This window comes from Calliphora vicina, chromosome 2, assembly GCF_958450345.1.
Source record: "Calliphora vicina chromosome 2, idCalVici1.1, whole genome shotgun sequence".
Taxonomy (NCBI): Eukaryota; Metazoa; Arthropoda; class Insecta; order Diptera; family Calliphoridae; genus Calliphora; species Calliphora vicina.
In genome coordinates, this window is record NC_088781.1 from 86039907 (window position 1) to 86057398 (window position 17492).

At 35.1% G+C, this 17492-nt stretch overlaps 1 protein-coding gene across 1 annotated transcript in view; it reads right to left on the reverse strand.

Annotated features, from left to right (window-relative positions):
* Nucleotides 1-2299: 2299 nt before the first annotated feature.
* neb (nebbish) overlaps nt 2300-17492 on the reverse strand; it is a 252883-nt gene continuing 237690 nt past the window's right edge. The window contains exon 5 of the mRNA XM_065500159.1: nt 2300-2928. Coding sequence (XP_065356231.1) covers nt 2317-2928 — 612 coding nt within the window. The 3' untranslated portion in view covers nt 2300-2316. The remainder of the gene's footprint in view (nt 2929-17492) is intronic.

Consider the following 17492-nt stretch of genomic DNA (forward strand, 5'->3'; position numbering starts at 1 on the left):
GAAACAACATTGTTTTAAACTTCTAATTTTTCAGAAACTAATGTTACATGTTCGATAACGCAGAGATAAGCGTACATTTCAAGTAATGGCGCCAATTTAATCTATTGGTAGTCGAATTTCAATATGTCGGCCTCAGTTAACTTATTAGTGGGTGATGACTAGGGTATTCAATCGGTTAATATTAATTCAAAATTGGCGATTTTCAAATAACAAATAAATTAATTGTGTCGATTAACCGAAATTTCTTTTTTTTTGCACTTTAACATATTTTTTGCATTTATTTTTCCATTTTAATTCAAATGTCAAAGTAAAATTACATATTTGTTCGAACATCCAAGAATCATGTTTAGTGAGTATAAAAACTGACATATTTAATTTACTTTTTTTTTTCGGTTGAGAACATGATAATAGACGAAACTGGAGACACTACGGAAATAAGTTTTTATCAGAAATTATAAAAAGTATTTAAAATCTAAAAAATCCAAAAAGGACTTCAATGGTATAATGGAGATTTCATATGCTTAGAAAAAACTAAAAAAATAACTGAGATATTGGATATTCTATACCATGCCTTACTTTCGATTTCACTTACATCTACAAACAGCGAGACAGTTTTTTCAAAGTCGAGATTTATTAAAACTAAAGAAAATAAATTACTTTTTGGTTGAATTGCTATGTTTTGTCTATTTTGTATTTAAGTACAGAAAATTCGTGGATATATTTTCAGTTTAAAATTTAAATAGAAATTATTCGGTTAATCGATTAATTTAAAATTAACCGATTAAATCTTAACCCCGATCAATTATTTGCTCGATTAACCGATTAAACCAAAAATCCGATTAATTGAATACCGTAGTGATGACCTGTATATTCAAATTAAAAGAAATGACATATGATAACCATGGTTCCCAGATTTTTTTCGAGACTTATCCACAAATTTAAATTTTTCATCCCGAAACTCCCCAAAAAACAGTTTGTGATATCCCCAAAAATCCCCAGTGAAAATAATAGTTTAATTTTAATTGATACATATTTATATATACTTTATTTGTTCTACAATTCATTTTATTTATGTATGTGAAATAATTTAAATAATAAAATTTATAATACTTGTATAAGGTTATTATTCATTTTAAAATAATGAAAAACTACACTCTAATTTTTTTTACACTTTTACACAAGTATCAGAGTATAATTTTCCATTTTTTTTTTGAACTGAATACCCTTATATTCATTTAAATTTCAGATTTTATTCCATAAGAAAAACATTTTTTCCATAAGAAAAACATATGTTTCTTACCTTGTGCGCAATCTTCACTTTCCCAGATGGAATTATGCTTTTTTTGGAGTTGTTAATTTTGTTTGCCATTTTTAACGATACAAATTCTTCATTTGAACTATAGCTTCTTCTTCTAAAACCAACATTTACGGCTATTGATAATACATAATAACAAGGATTGTCAGTATAAAATGTCAAATAAATAAAATATTTCGATGTTAAAATAAACTCAAACACTTACATAACATAAATTAAATAGATCAATTCCGTAAATACGAAAACTAAACCAAAAAATAAAAATCCCCAAAAATATTCCAAAATTCCCCAAAACATACAATATTGCCCCAACTGTTACCCATATCCCCAAACACAATTATTTATCCCCATTTACAAAATAAAATCCCCAATTTGGGTAAAATTCCCCTAATCTGACAACACTGATGATAACTAGAGTATTTTTGGTTTTTATTTTCTATTCCCCTTACAACTGTATTTAGATTTTGAAAAAAGCCGACCAAGTGTGGAAAGGACTTTAATATTTTATTTTAAAACTTTAATATTTTCTGGAAGATGCTTTTAAATGGCCTAAGCAGCCAGCGAAATGTGCAACTTATTCTCCCAAAAATACATTTCAATGATTTTATTTAAAATAAACTAGGATTCTACCCCGTTATTAAACAACAAAAATTTAATGCCAAGCATTAATAAAACAAATATTTTTCTGAAATTGTGTAAATTATACCTGTTTCAAAAATTAAAGTGTGTATTTAAAAAATATTTAGCATAATATGTGTGTATAATAAAGTGTAAAAATAATTATTTTATCGAGAATTTAATGTTAAAATTGAAAGTCATTTTATTTGTTTACAACTCCCTCACGGTACCAGTATATGTGAGAGAATAAATTTACTAAAAAAATTAAAATGTACAATAATTTTTAATTGTTTGTACTTACATAAAATATGTTTATATTTGAGTGATTTCGAAATAAAACAAATGTACAATGATGCCAATAAAATGTTTTATTTTACATTATTTCAATCCATTAGGAATCGAACACTTTTTGTATTTTCAATATGTATCTCATCGAAACATGATTGCATAATATTTAATGTATATTCTAGTCGTTCAATTGATTCAGATATTACTTGCGATGTTTTGCTATATATACATTGGTTGTCGTTTGCATGTGTTTTACAAAGGTCTTTTAATTTTGAAGTGGAACTTTGAATTTCGTGAATATGTATTTTTGCTAGGTTTTCAAAATCCAAATGTTTATTATTAATGTTAATGGATGATTTATTAGTTTGTTGGGAATTGTTCAAAATAGTTTCTTTAAATGCACTTATATTTAGATTAATTCGGCTGGCATTCATAGAATCATGAACGTTATCATTCAAACTAATATCCGATTTCTCCCACTCAATGTCAAAACAATTGAATATATTCTTAGAATTCCAATTTTCTTGTTCTCGGATGCTTTCAAGCCAAACTTCAAGTCGCGCAATAGGCCACTCTGCCTTTAGTTCATTTTCCTTATCAAGTATTAATATTTTCGTTTGAATCATTCCAAATTCGTCAATTACTTTCGACTGTTTAAATTCATATAATAACCGCTGATTGCGGCAATGTTGGGTAGCTTCTTTAACCTGAAAATGATATTTATTATATTAATATTACTTTAAGCTGTTAATAAAATATTTATTAAGTCTATACTCAAAATATTATTTTTTGTATTACTGCACAAAAAAACATTTGTTTGTAGTTTGTTCATTAAACATCAATAATGCTTACAAATTTAAATAAACAAAACGACAAGAAACGAAAACTTTATTGTAGGTTATATAATCGACAAAAATCATTACAGATATCAGACAATTTTTGTAATAAAACAATAAAAATAAATTGTTGGTTTTGAGTAGATATAAGTAATAATCTTTACAATAATTAATAAAAAATACAATAAAAATTTATCTAATCCAAATACAAACATTTTTATTTATAATAATACCTTATTATAAAAACAACATTTTCTATAAAAAATACTATTATACATATTATTTTCTATAGAAAATACTGTTTTAGAATATATGAATGAGTTTCTGCCATACATTCGTAATTTCCAGCAAATGGGAATCCAAGTTATATGAATATTGTTCAATTATGCACAGTGGGGCAGAATCGAAATTTTTTGGTATCAAGACCATGTAAAACTGCTAGCCTGTACCAATGACCGTTCAGCTCTATTGCTAAAATTAGCAAGTGCGTCCCTAGGGGAATTGGGGCCTGGCGCGAAGCTGGACGTGATCCCGGTAAGCGAGATATCTCGTAGACAGAGATCAGTCGCAGTTATTCCGGCGGAACCACAAGAAACTGAGGAGATTCTGGCATACATCCAGATCGGTAATCCTAATCTACCAACCCGCAGGTAAAATTAGATCTTGCATATTGGCTAAAAACTATCTTAATATCTTCATTCTAAATGATTATAGCGATAAAGACACTGTAACAGCTGTAAGGGAGACAAGGTCATGTAGTATACAGCTCCTATCTTGCTACATGGTACACGACCAGGCCGATCCACCACCCAACAACTTGGTGAGGAATATGATGCGTGCTGCGAACCGCTCCCGGACTCCTGTGGTCATAGGGGCTGATGGAAGGAAACCAGATAGGGTTGTACCCTTTTTAAATAGGAGGAGGACAAAATGGGATGATCATCGACGTATTCTATCTGAACTCCTACTCCAACCACCCATGATGAACGATATTGAGGACATTGTGAGGGCTGTGGATACACTTACGAATTCCATTAATGAGGCTACTAAGCACACTTGTGCATCCTCTGCACAAAGAGGCAAAGGGCGGCCCCCATGGTGGTCACCAGAAATAGCGGACTCCAGGACGAGATGTCGCAGACTCTTCAATGATGCTAAAAGATCAGGAGACTGGTCGACCTACAAGTCATCATTGAATAAATTCAAAAACCTGGGGGGTTACTCTCTATTGCGATGCGAAAGAAAAATGGTACAATTTTTTGCGTTTTCGCATCGCACAAAAAATTAGTTTAAAATATTTTTATTTACAAGTTTTGACATTTCATTTTGTCATTCTTCGCTATTGTTTATTTTGTGGTGCCAGTATTGCTTCTTTTTGCGAAAGCGTTTGCGTAGACGATACAGAGTACAAAATTGTATTCTTAACGCATTTACCTTTCGAATCGAAATTGCTTTCGCATCGCAATAGAGAGTAACCCCCCTGGTTAGAAATGCAAAACGGAAGACATGGAGGGACTTTTGTAGCGGCGTCGAAAGCACTAGCCGTTTGCGCAAGATTCTGTCTAAATCACCAACCGTTCAGGGCTACATTCAAAAACAGGACGGTAGATGGACCAGTGGACATGAGACACTTGAAGTGCTCATGGACACTCACTTTCCGGGAAGCATGCCAGTTAATACGCCATATGAATCCCAACCGCATGATAGAATCTCATCCTCAATTGAGATCAACGCGGATAAGGTATTCTGGGCCATTCGGAGCTTTGATCCATATAAATCTCCAGGTCCTGATGGTATCATACCGGCTGACCTGCAAAACAATGCAGAATTAGTTACACCATGGCTGATTACAATTTTCCAAGCTTGTCTCTCATGGACCCGAAGGTTGGAAAGGCTTCACATACCAAGCCTATCATCCTTTTTGCTTAAAATCCTGGATAGAATTATTGATATTCATATCAGAATGTCAGTTGACCAGGGATTATTATCTACCTCTCAACATGCCAATACAAAGGGAAAATCAGTTGAGACGGCACTTTACTCACTAGTAGGGTATATCGAAAAATCCATCGAACTCGGCAATTACACACTTGTGGCCTTTCTGGACATGGAAGGAGCCTTCAACAATGTGAAATCTGCAACCATAATTTCAGCCCTAGATTCACTAGGACTTGAACAATCCGTAGTTAGGTTCATTAGGTACGTTCTGAATTATATGATCATTCGTTCTAAAGTTGGAACGACTACTATCTCTAGATCTGAAAGAGGGACTCCCGAAGGGGGCGTCCTATCTCCACTTCTTTGGAACATGGCTTTAAATTGTCTGCTCAGAAAATTGGATTCCCAAAACTATAAGACTGTTGCCTATGCGGATGATGTAACAGTTGAAGTCTCAGGGATTCATCTGGGCACAATATCACAAAGACTGGAGAATGCACTCGAAATATTAAATCGATGGAGTATCGATAGTGGCTTGAGTGTAAATCCCAGCAAAACTGAACATGTACTGTTCTCATTATGGAATAAGATCCCTAACTTTACGCTACCCCGACTGAGCGGAACCGAATTGTCGCTCTCGGATAATGGGTGTTATATTTGACATTAAATTAACTTGGAAACTTAACATAGAGGCAAGGGCAGCATAGCCGTCATGGCATATGTATGCAAAAAGGGCATAAGCATGAGATGGGGTATTAGACCCTGGAACATGAATTGGCTAGTTGATACGGTTACTAAACCTATACTATTTTATGGGGTCTCTGTCTGGTGGGGAGCAATGGACAGGGCCTCCAATCGCATACTCTTTGAAAGGGTATTAAGACGAATGGCAATCCTGATATCAGGGGCATTGCGAACCACGGCGACGAAGTCGATTCCGGTGTTCAACCGGAAGCTCCGCAGGATATGGACTGCAAAAACAATCCCGCTAGCTCTGAGGAAAAATGGAGCACCAATCACACTACAGTATGGGTTGGGACCTATTCTGCACTCTGCGAGATGCGGAGGATGAATTCTTCTGGAATCAGACCCAGAAGACGTCGACGTTACGGTCATAGACGATCCAGACCATGGTGAAGGCGATCCAACTGTGGGCGATGCGGAGGATGAGTTCTTCTGGAATCAGACCCAGAAGACGTCGACGTTACGGTCATATACGATCCAGACCATGGTGAAGGCGATCCAAGTGAACCTTCACCACTCTAAAGTAGCTTCGGCTGCCCTGCTCCTCCACATTGCTAAATATGGGGAGGACATTACGTTGGTCCAGGAGCCGTGGATACACAATTGCGAAATACGTGGACTCAACGCCAAATAGTACAAACGTTTGTACATAAGACGCACAGGTAAAATAAGATCTTGTATTTTGGCTAAGAACGTTCTTAATATTTTCATTCTTCCTAACTATAGCGATGAAGATACAGTAGCTGCTGCTTATATGGCGCACGACCAGGTTGAACCACCACCAAACAACCTGGTATCAAATAGGATGCGTGCTGCAAACCAGGCCAGAACTCCGGTAATTATCGGAGCTGACGCAAATGCTCAGCATACAATCTGGGGTAGCTCAGACATTAACAAACGAGGTGAGTAAATTCTAGACTTCATATTAGACTTTAATCTGGTAGTTGTCAATCGAGGTTCAGAACCTACTTTCGTGGAGCAAATAGGCAGGAAGTTCTGGACATTACGCTTGTTAGTGCAACTACACAATAGACGACTGACGCATCAGGATGAAGGTTTCACAACCGAAGAAATAAACAGAATCTCTTTACACGTGTTCAAAGAACACCTACCAGAACCATCAAAAACAATGAGTTTTGCGAGAAACCCGAACACGTTGGACGAAGCATTTAAGATAATCTTAGAAGCCAGACACCAGAACTACACGGCATCTGGTGATAGTCAGAAATATAGCCAAAGTAGGGCAATAATGCAGTATAATAATAACAACGAACGGTCAAGAAATTACATAGGAAATGGCACTAGATTCGGACAAGGTAGGAATTTCGAAGGTATGGTTTCCAATGGTCAACCTGGAAATTCTTCCAATAATAATCAATCAGGCAATTTCCGTAGGTACAATACCGATCAATCTAGAGATTTTTATAAAAACAATAATCTATCAGGAAACTTTCGTGGGTACAACAATGACCAATCTGGAAGATACAACACATCTGGACAAAGCAGAAATACTAACACGACCGTAGTTCCTATGGAAGTTGGCTCTTCCAATGTGAATTTTTCAACAGAAGCCTTAAACAACTTCCCTATATAGTTATAGAAACCCCAATTAGAAAATTATACTATATCATTGATACCGGTGCGGAATTTAGTATTGTAAATAAGGGAGTATGTTCTCCAAAATGGAAAGAAAAAGTATCTATATATGCTAGAGCCCTAGGAAATATATTTTGAAACAGAAATTTTTTTGGGCGAATTTTTAGAATGTAAATTGGATAATGGTTACGATGGGCTAATAGGTAACAATATTCTGCAGAAATTGTGTGCTGTAATTGACTACCCGAATCGGCGGCTTATCATTAGGAACGTGACATTGCCGTTATACATGGGTGACTACGAAGAATTTTATTATAACATTTCATATAAGGAAAATTTTATTGACGTAGGGAACAACGAAATAGCTAGGGACAACTTTCTTACCTTTATTAGAACCAGTCACTTACATGAGCAAGAGATAGCTAAATTAAGACCAACCCTACTAAAATACAAAGAGTTGTTTTACCAATCAGAAGAAAAACTACCGTTTACGAATGACATAAAACATAAAATAAATACCAAACATGACATTCCAATATATTCTAAAATGTACCATTACCCAGAAGTTCATAGAGTAGAAGCCCAGCAAAAACTTTACTTACTTAGTAAGCCAGCAAGTAATATTGGAGAAAAGGCATAACTACTTATTATTTGACTGAAACACTACTTATCTTTGTTTGAGATTTTTAAAAAATTGAGTCATGAGTCAATCAAATTCAAATTTACAACAAGAATATGTAGCTAAAAAAAAACACAAAAAATATTGCCTTGTGTGGGAATCGAACAGTCACATTATTTGCTTGTGTTTGATAGTCAAGCTGCTAGCTCACTTCTCCATGTACGAGTTATTTTATTGTAAGTTAACAATAGTTTTAACATCAACATATAAATGAATATGATATAAACAAAACAATTAATGGCTTTGACAGGTGGCGAACCACTAACCTCCCGTTTTCCAGTCAAACACACTAGATAGCTGTGCTAAATGCAAAAGTTCATTACCTACCTGTATAAAAATAAGTACTTATTCTAGTAAATAAAATAATGTGCTGGGTAACCACCACTCATTACAAATAATGCATGAAATAACTAGTTGTCATTACAAAAATTCACAAAATTTTTGCTGGGAGTTGATCGACAAATCCAAGAAATGCTTAATGCTTTCCTATACCTAACATAGACGATATCTTCGAAAAGCTGGGAAATTGTCAATATTTTTCAACAATTGATTTGGCAAAGGGTTTTCACCAGATCGGAATTCATCCTCATGAAGTTCACAAGACAGCTTTTTCGACAGCCAGTGGTCATTACGAATTTTTGAGAATGCCATTTGAACTTCGAAATGCACCCGCCACGTTCCAGTATCTCATTAAAGGTATACTAAGAGAATTCATCGGGAAAATATGCCTAGTCTATTTAGACGATATCCTTTTTTTTTCTACAAGTATAGATGTTTAAAGAATGCTAACCTTACAATTCGAATCAGATCGAAATTCATCCTCATGATGTTCACAAGACAGCTTTTTCGACAGCCAGTGGTCATTACGAATTTTTGAGAATGCCATTTGAACTTCGAAATGCACCCGCCACGTTCCAGTGTCTCATTAAAGGTATACTAAGAGAATTCATCGGGAAAATATGCCTAGTCTATTTAGACGATATCCTTTTTTTTTCTACAAGTATAGATGTTTAAAGAATGCTAACCTTACAATTCGAATAGTTGTTTGTTTTCTCTACAAACAGACGTGCATTTTATTCGCTCCGCGATTTTATTAAAATTTTATTGTTTTTTTAGTGCAAATAAAAATTTTAAAAATTAGCGATTGGACGCTTTGAAATTATATTTGTGTCTAGTGATAAATACAAAAATTTTCAAAAGCAATTTTGTTTAAAAAAAAGAAAAACAACTGGTTTAAAAAAATAAAAAGTGTTAATTCCTTTTGTTTGTTTTAAAATAGCACATGAATTCTCATGATGAGAGGAGGCTCAGTATGAACGGCAGAAATGCCTACATATTTCTTAACGGGGAGAGTGATCAAAACAAAAAAATAAATGACCCCTACAACAAAAATTATTTAACCGCCAAACCAGCTGAGAGAGCACGCTCTTGTTCCCCCGTGATACAATTACACGAACAAAGTAATACACAAACAATATCACCAACCAAATTATGTTTAGAACAAAGCATAAATGAAAATATGAAAAATTTAAATACAACAACAACTATACCAGTTTTAAAAACACAGACAAATACTGTTAATAAACAAGCTTGTGATCCACTAACAAAGAATAGTGAGAGTTTGAATGTTTTTAACACTAAACAAACCACAATAAATAATGATGGTACACTGAAGGGCGCTATACAAAAAAAAAAAGATAAGTACATTGAAATCACCAGTACTACCAAGTATGCTTAGATATGTAAGTATTAATAAAAGAAATTTAAGTCCCCAAAATAATGGAACGTCTGTCAAGAAACAGAAGATAGTTGATAATCCCTTGATAGGCAATCGTTTCGCACTCTTGAGCGAGGATAATAATAAGAGTATAAAAGATGGTGCTTAAGAAAAGAAATCATTATAGCCACCACCAATATATCTGCGTGAGTCCAGCTCGAATAATTTGGTCAAAACATTTGTTGAACTCATTGGAAAAAATAATTTCCATATTGTTCCATTAAGAAAAGGCGGTGTGCAAGAGACGAAAATAGTCGTATACACTGAGGATTTTTATAGAAAAATCTCTCAATACCTAAATGATAATAAAAATAATTTTTATACATATCAACTGAAAAGTAGTAAAGGGTTGACAGTTGTCATTAAAGGCATTGAGTCCAGTGTTGATACTAATGATATCAAGGAGGCCCTGCAAGAATTGTGCTACGAAATAAGAGCTGTAGTTAATATATTTAACAAAGATAAAATTCCTCAGCCAATGTTTAGAGTCGAGTTGGAGCCAGAAAAAAATAAATTAAGGGGAAATGAAACTCACCCAATTTACTCAACACGATACCTGTTAAATCGTAGAATAACGATTGATGAGCCTATTAAAAGAAATCGTCCTGTTCAATGTGGCAATTGTCAAGAGTTTGGACATACTAAAAATTATTGTACCTTGCGAACAGTGTGTGTGGCATGCGGAGACCTTCATTATTCATCACAATGTGATATCCTAAAGAATGGTCTCAGAAGAAAATGTGGTAACTGTGGTGGCGATCATTCAGCCAACTACCGCGGGTGCCCAGTTTATAAGGAGTTATTGAACAGATTAAGAGAGAGGCGAAAGCTAATAAGAGGGAAAACATCTGAAGTACCAGCCTACAAATTTGAAAACACCTATCCACCAGTCAATTCTGAAGTTCCGCTATTGAACAAGCAAGCAGCCTCAACACAATTAAATTCACAATCCACTCAAATTGATCAGCCTAAGAATGTAGCAGGTTCTTATGCCAATGTTTTGAGAACGGGTTACCAGCAGCCTGGTGTTCCCCAAAATACGGGAGGGTTGGAAGCACTTATGCCCGCGCTTACCCAGAATGTTACCTCTCTTAATCAAAATATGACAAACTTTATGTCATCCATGCAAAACACAATACAAGAGCTTTTAAGAGCGCAGAACCAAATGATACAAATCCTCTTAACAAAAAAATTAGTTATTTGAGACTATGTTTCTGGAATGCAAACGGTTTAAACCAACACAAATCAGAGGTATCCCACTTCATGCAGAATAAAAACATCGACGTGCTATTGGTTTCGGAAACTCATCTTACCAATAGGTATAACTTTTATATTTCGGGTTATACATTCTACTGTACAAATCATCCTGACGGTAAGGCACATGGTGGCACTGGTATTTTAATTAGAAATCATTTAAAACATTATCCCCTAGATGAATTCTCAAAAGACTATATGCAGGCAACATCCATTCATCTGGAAAGCTTTGCTGGAGATTTAAATATAAGCGCGATCTATTGCCCACCACGCTTTTCAATGACCAAGGAGAAGTTTGAAGAATTCTTTAGCACGCTAGGAGGTCGCTTTCTGGCATGTGGCGACTATAATGCCAAACACACTTACTGGGGCTCTCGACTAATGAATCCCAGAGGTAGACAGCTTTATAAAGCATTAGTTGATCGCAACAATGGCCTGGATATTTTGTACCCTGGAAAATCAACATACTGGCCTGCTGATCCTAAAAAATTCCGAAATTCAATATCTACAGAAATGTCATATGATTTATCTTCTGATCATTCCCCAATTATAGTATCTTATTACGGGAGGACTAACATTTCAAAATTTCATACTGAAACATATTACTTTAAAACAAATTGGCTTAAATATATATGATTTATCTTCTGATCATTCCCCAATTATAGTATCTTATTACGGGAGGACTAACATTTCAAAATTTCATACTGAAACATATTACTTTAAAACAAATTGGCTTAAATATAAACAGTCTTATGCAAAAAAACTTACAACAGGCTTACTAACCGTTGTTAAGCTAAATTCGATAAAAGTATATCCAAAAACGAAAATTAGCTTAAAACACCTGTAGTAAACCATTGTTAAATATATGAAATTTAATAATGGTTCAACCCTACTTTAAACCTATTTTAAGGAATTCTTTTTACTTTTTATCTTAAAAAAGAGGATTTTAAAGATAAATTTGGAATAACAGGCGATACTATTGCAATTGCTAAACACAATTTCCACTCCGCTGGCGAATAAGTTCCATTTTAATAGTATATGATTTTGTTTGATATTCCTCCGGCAGTGAACTACATGAGATTCACAAGTGAGTTTGATTGGCATTTTTGTCAGTTATTTTTAACCTGCAACGCTATATAGTAATAAAATGTGTAAACATTGTGGAAGAAGGTCCACACAATCTAATATACCCACTCCGGAATTATAACTGTGTGTTTCCACATAGAAATTTATTAAATTTTGTTAAAATTTAACAAAATGTCAATAAAAATAAATTATATAACTGTGATGTTTATATTATCACAGAATATTCGTCATTCGAATACATTTAATAATAATTGAAATAAACTATATAAAAAAAATTGTACATTAATACATTTTAGCTTAATCTAAATTTACTAGAATCAGATATACATTTATCCTCTAAGAATTAGTTGTTATCTTCAAAAATTTATTATTACTAAAAACAATCAATGAAAAAAAGAAAATTAACGAATATTTTATCCTAATTGAAAACAACACTAACAACGAAAAAGGGGAAATAAATGAGAAGCATTGCCAGCTTTGACAAAAATCAGTACATTAGTTATTATGCCTTTAATAAACGTTTTTGCATACAATACTTTTATAAATGGGTTTTAAAACTAAAGTGTTCGTTAACAAAATTGTGTTTTAAATCTACAATAAGGTTTTTTTTTGCATAAGACTGAAAAAATATATAAGCAGTCATATCCACACAGATCTTTGTATTCAGTGTGAGGAATATGTACAGTGCCGGACTTAAATATTCACACAGCATACAGATTTATCTTTAATCGTCCATATTTTTTAAACGAAGGCCCCAACATTCGTACGGATTTCAACAAAAATATTTATTTACATATAACTTATGGAAATATATGGAAAAACTAAACATAAGGTGGCACATTTCAGAAAAATAATTATCTAATGTTTCGAAGTTCGATTTTAAGGGGGACAAAAATATTCACACAGTTTCTAATTTTTAATAGGAGAATAGTTTTCGGTACTGTGAAATAGCTCCCAAATGAAATAACTCCCAATGAAATAACACCCTATGAAATAGTTCCCATCGAAAATGAAATAATTCCCAAACTTGAAAAATGAAATAACTACCAAAGGGTAAAATGAAATTACTCCCAATAATCGGCGGTTTCATAATTTTAAAAATATTACTCCCAAAAAAGCGAAATAACTCCCAATGAAATAAAACCCAATAGAAATTAAATAATTCCCAATCCGAAGCAATTTATTTATTCCGATAAGGTTTTCTCCTCTGGGGTGTATCAAAAACTGGCTTCGCTCAGAAAAGTTGTTTGCATTGCCGGCCTTTGGCTGGGCGCTAAGGTTTTCTCCTCTGGGGTGTATCACAAACTGGCTTCGCTCTGAAAAGTGTTTTGCATTGTAGAAAGGTTTTATAATATTTCAGAAAGCCGATTTTCATTTCGCACAAGATTAAGAAATCTTTGCAACCTGACAAAGGCCGACGTTGTAAAAGGAATCTTTTCTGAGCGAAGCCGGTTTTTGATTCACCCCAGAGGAGAAAACCTTTGCGTCCGGCCAAAGGCCGGCAATGCAAGAAACTTTTTTGAGCGAAGCCAGTTTTTGATACACCCAGAGGAGAAAACTTTAGCGCCCGGCCTAAATTTATGGGTTCTGCTTTTGCAAAGTAGAACCCAACAAAAATGAAATAACTCACAATACAGTGAAATAACTCCTAATTCCCAAAATAAAATGAAATAAAACCCAACAAAAATTTCATTGGAAGTTGTTTCATTGGGAGTTATTGCATTATGAAATAACTCCCAACAAAAAATTATGAAATAACTCCCTATGCGTTAGGAGTTGTTTCATAATGAAATAAGTCCTAATTTGTATGAAAAATTTGTTGGATGTTATTTCATCTTTTCGTGGGAAGTTATTTCATTTGGGAGTTATTTCACGGTACCTTCATGTCAGGTGATTGCGGAGGAGTCGAGAGAATGTGGGGAACATGATACACTACCCATATTCAGACGTCATGGGCAGTGTGTTTGGGGTCATTGTACTGATGATAACAGAAATATTCGCAAGCTTTAACTTTAGAGCACATTGTAGTAGGTTTTCTTTTAAAATATTAAGGTACACTATTATGGCCATTGAACCGTCTATGAAAACTAAGTTTCCTACACCAGATGTAGCCATACAACCCCACAACATGACCCCTTATCCACCATGTTTGACAGTGTTTACTACATTGTTATTTTCCAATTCAGTGTTTGGCCTTCTCCAAACTCTTACTCTGTCGTCCCAAGATTATTTCAGATATTCCACTACAACAGTTCCAACAAGTACCTCTTGGACCACCATATCTATATAGTGTAATATGCGAACCTTCCACACAATTCCCAAAATGGACACTAATACTCTCCAGCAATATTACATTTTTCAAGTCAAAATTTCTCAAATCCCAAGATTATTTCAGATATCCCACTACCACAGTTCCAACAAGTACCTCTTGGTCCACCATATCTATATAGTGTAATATGCGAACCTTCCATACAATTCCCAAAATGGACAAAAATCCTCTCCAGAAAATTTTTAAAAAAATAAAAATTTTCAAGTCGAAATTTCTCAAATCCCAAGATTATTTCAAATATCCCACTACCACAGTTCCAACAGGTACCTCTTGGTCCACCATATCTATATAGTGTAATATGCGAACCTTGCACACAATTCCCAAAATGGACAAAAATCTTCTCCAGAAAATTTTTAAAAAAATTAAATTTTTCAAGTCGAAATTTCTCAAATCCCAAGATTATTTCAGATATCCCACTACCACAGTTCCAACAAGTACCTCTTGGACCACTTCCAAAATGGTCACAAATCATCTCGAGCTTTTTTTTTTCAAAAAACTTAAATTTTCTCAAATCCCAAGATTATTTCAGGTATCCCACTATAACAGTTCCAACAAGTGCTCATTGCACCAACATTTCTATATAGTGTAGTATGCGAACCTTTCACCCAGTTCCCAAAATGGTCACTAATCCTCTCCAGCTTTTGTTTTCAAAAAACTCAATTTTATTTAAATTCCAATATTAATTCCTACTATCTTACTTTTATTTCACGTCAGAAATTTTATTATTATTTTATTTTTTAGAGTTCTGAAATTATTTCAGATATATTTCATGTACTACAATTTATTTATGATGACTGTTAAGTGCTTAACAGTGCTATGTTGACTGTAAAATGATCAATGTACTATTTGCACACTATTTGTACTTCGAGTTTCTCTACAGAAGTCCAAACGCGGGAAGGGATATTACTAAATCTTGCTTTGATGTCCTTTCCGACTCCATATCGAAGATTCTTGTCCTAACAGTGAAATTGTTGTTGCTGGTGATTTCAAGGTTCACAACGCCTCTTGGCTTCGCCATTCGAATCATACAAATACAGAAGGCCAATATGTTGAGTTATTCGCGGCGCACAATCACCTTGCGCAACTAGTGAATGAACCAACACATATCTCATGTGTTGATGGGCACCAAAACAACACTCTCGACCTTTTTCTAACTTCACACCCTGACAAGTATGAAGTAGATGTTTCTGCACCTCTTGGAAATTCGGATCATTGCACCATTTCCGCCTCCTTTTCGCTCTCCGAACTTCGTAACGTTTCACAACCAGCTACGAAACGTTCTACTTTCATTTACGAAAAGGCTCGTTGGGCTGAGCTCAACGACTTTTTTCGGCATTTTAATTGGAAGCTCTGTTTCATGGACAATAATGTCAATGCCATGGCGAAAATGGTCGAAAACATAATTATGATGGGAATGAAAACCTTTATTCCAACAAAGACAATTTCGATTAAATCTATGGAAAAGTCCTGGTGTAAAAAGTCAGAAGTGTAAAACTGCAATCAGATCCAGAGAGGAAGCATTCAGAATATGGCGTGATAACAAAAATGCCGAAACTGAATCGCTGCGTAAAAGGGCGAGATCTTCGTGTGCCAAAGTGCTGAGGCGTGAAAAATCTCTTCACGAGCAACGCCTCCGAGCCAAAGTTCTTGCTGCTCCTCGTGGCAGCAAATGCTTTTGGTCATTCGTTAAAAGAATAAAGGATAATGCTAGTTCCTCAATTCCTACTCTTTTAAAGGATGGCCAAACATTCACTGACCCGGTCGACAAAGCTCACCTTTTAGCTGAATTATTCGCAAGTAATTCTCACTTGCCGGAAAGTGATCAATCACTGCCCGAACTCTAAAGAGTATTAGTAACTATGCCAAATATATTCTTTCGAGCTCGTGCTGTTAAAAGGGGTTTATCGGATCTCAACGTGAATAAGTCTCCTGGGACAGATGGCATACAAGCGCTGGTCTTGAAGCAGTGCTCTTCGACGTTAGCTCGTCCATTAGCTAACCTTTTCAGCACTTCATACCGTGCCGGCGTATTTCCAGTATGTTGGAAGGTTGCTAATGTAACGCCAATTCCTAAAAAGGGAGAGGCTAACAACCCTGAAATTTATCGCCCAATAGCAATTTGTTCTGCACTTTCCAAAGTTATGGAGATTATGGTTAACCACCATCGACCGGCAGTACGGCTTTCCTATCGGAAAAATGGTGTCGTTCCATTCACCGTTTTGGCGAAAGTAAAGTGGTGGCTCTAGATATTTCTAAGGCATTCGATAGGGTGTGGCATGGTGCGCTCTTATCGAAACTTATTGCTTTTGGTGTCGGTAACGACTTCTCTCGATTTATATCGAGCTTTCTCAGAGATCGCACTATACGAGTTGTTGTAGATGGGATCTCATCAAATGAGTTCAAGATTAATTCAGGGGTACCGCAAGGCTCCGTCCTTTCTCCTACTCTATTCCTTATTTTTCTAAATGACCTTCTAAGTCAAACTTCCAACCCTATCTATTCTTTTGCAGATGACAGCAACATTTGCCATTCATATTCATTCAACTATAGGCCAAGCCTTGTGGAGATTGGGACAATGAGGCAAAACATGAATGATACACTTAACCAAGATCTTGTGACAATCTCCGAATAGGGTCATGCGAACAGAGTCGATTTTAATGCACGTAAGACTCAATGTTGTATGTTAACACACAAACGCACGACAGATCATGTTGCTTCATCTGTTTCTATGGGTGGTGTAAATATTAAGGAATCAGAAGCTCTCGATGTTCTAGGCATGAGAATTCAGTGTAATGTTCGCTGGACAAAACATATTTTTCAAGTGTCGAAAGAAGCATTCAAGTGTCTCTGTTTTCTAAGACGGTGTAAGAAATACTTCACTTCATCTGATCTCCTTACTATTTACACCACTTATATCCGACCCAAAATGGAATACAACTCTCATGTATGGGTCGGTGCTTCGAAGTCTATTTTGGAGTTACTCGACCGCGCACAGGAGAGGGCGAAGGTGCTTATCGGCGACAGTAGGGTAT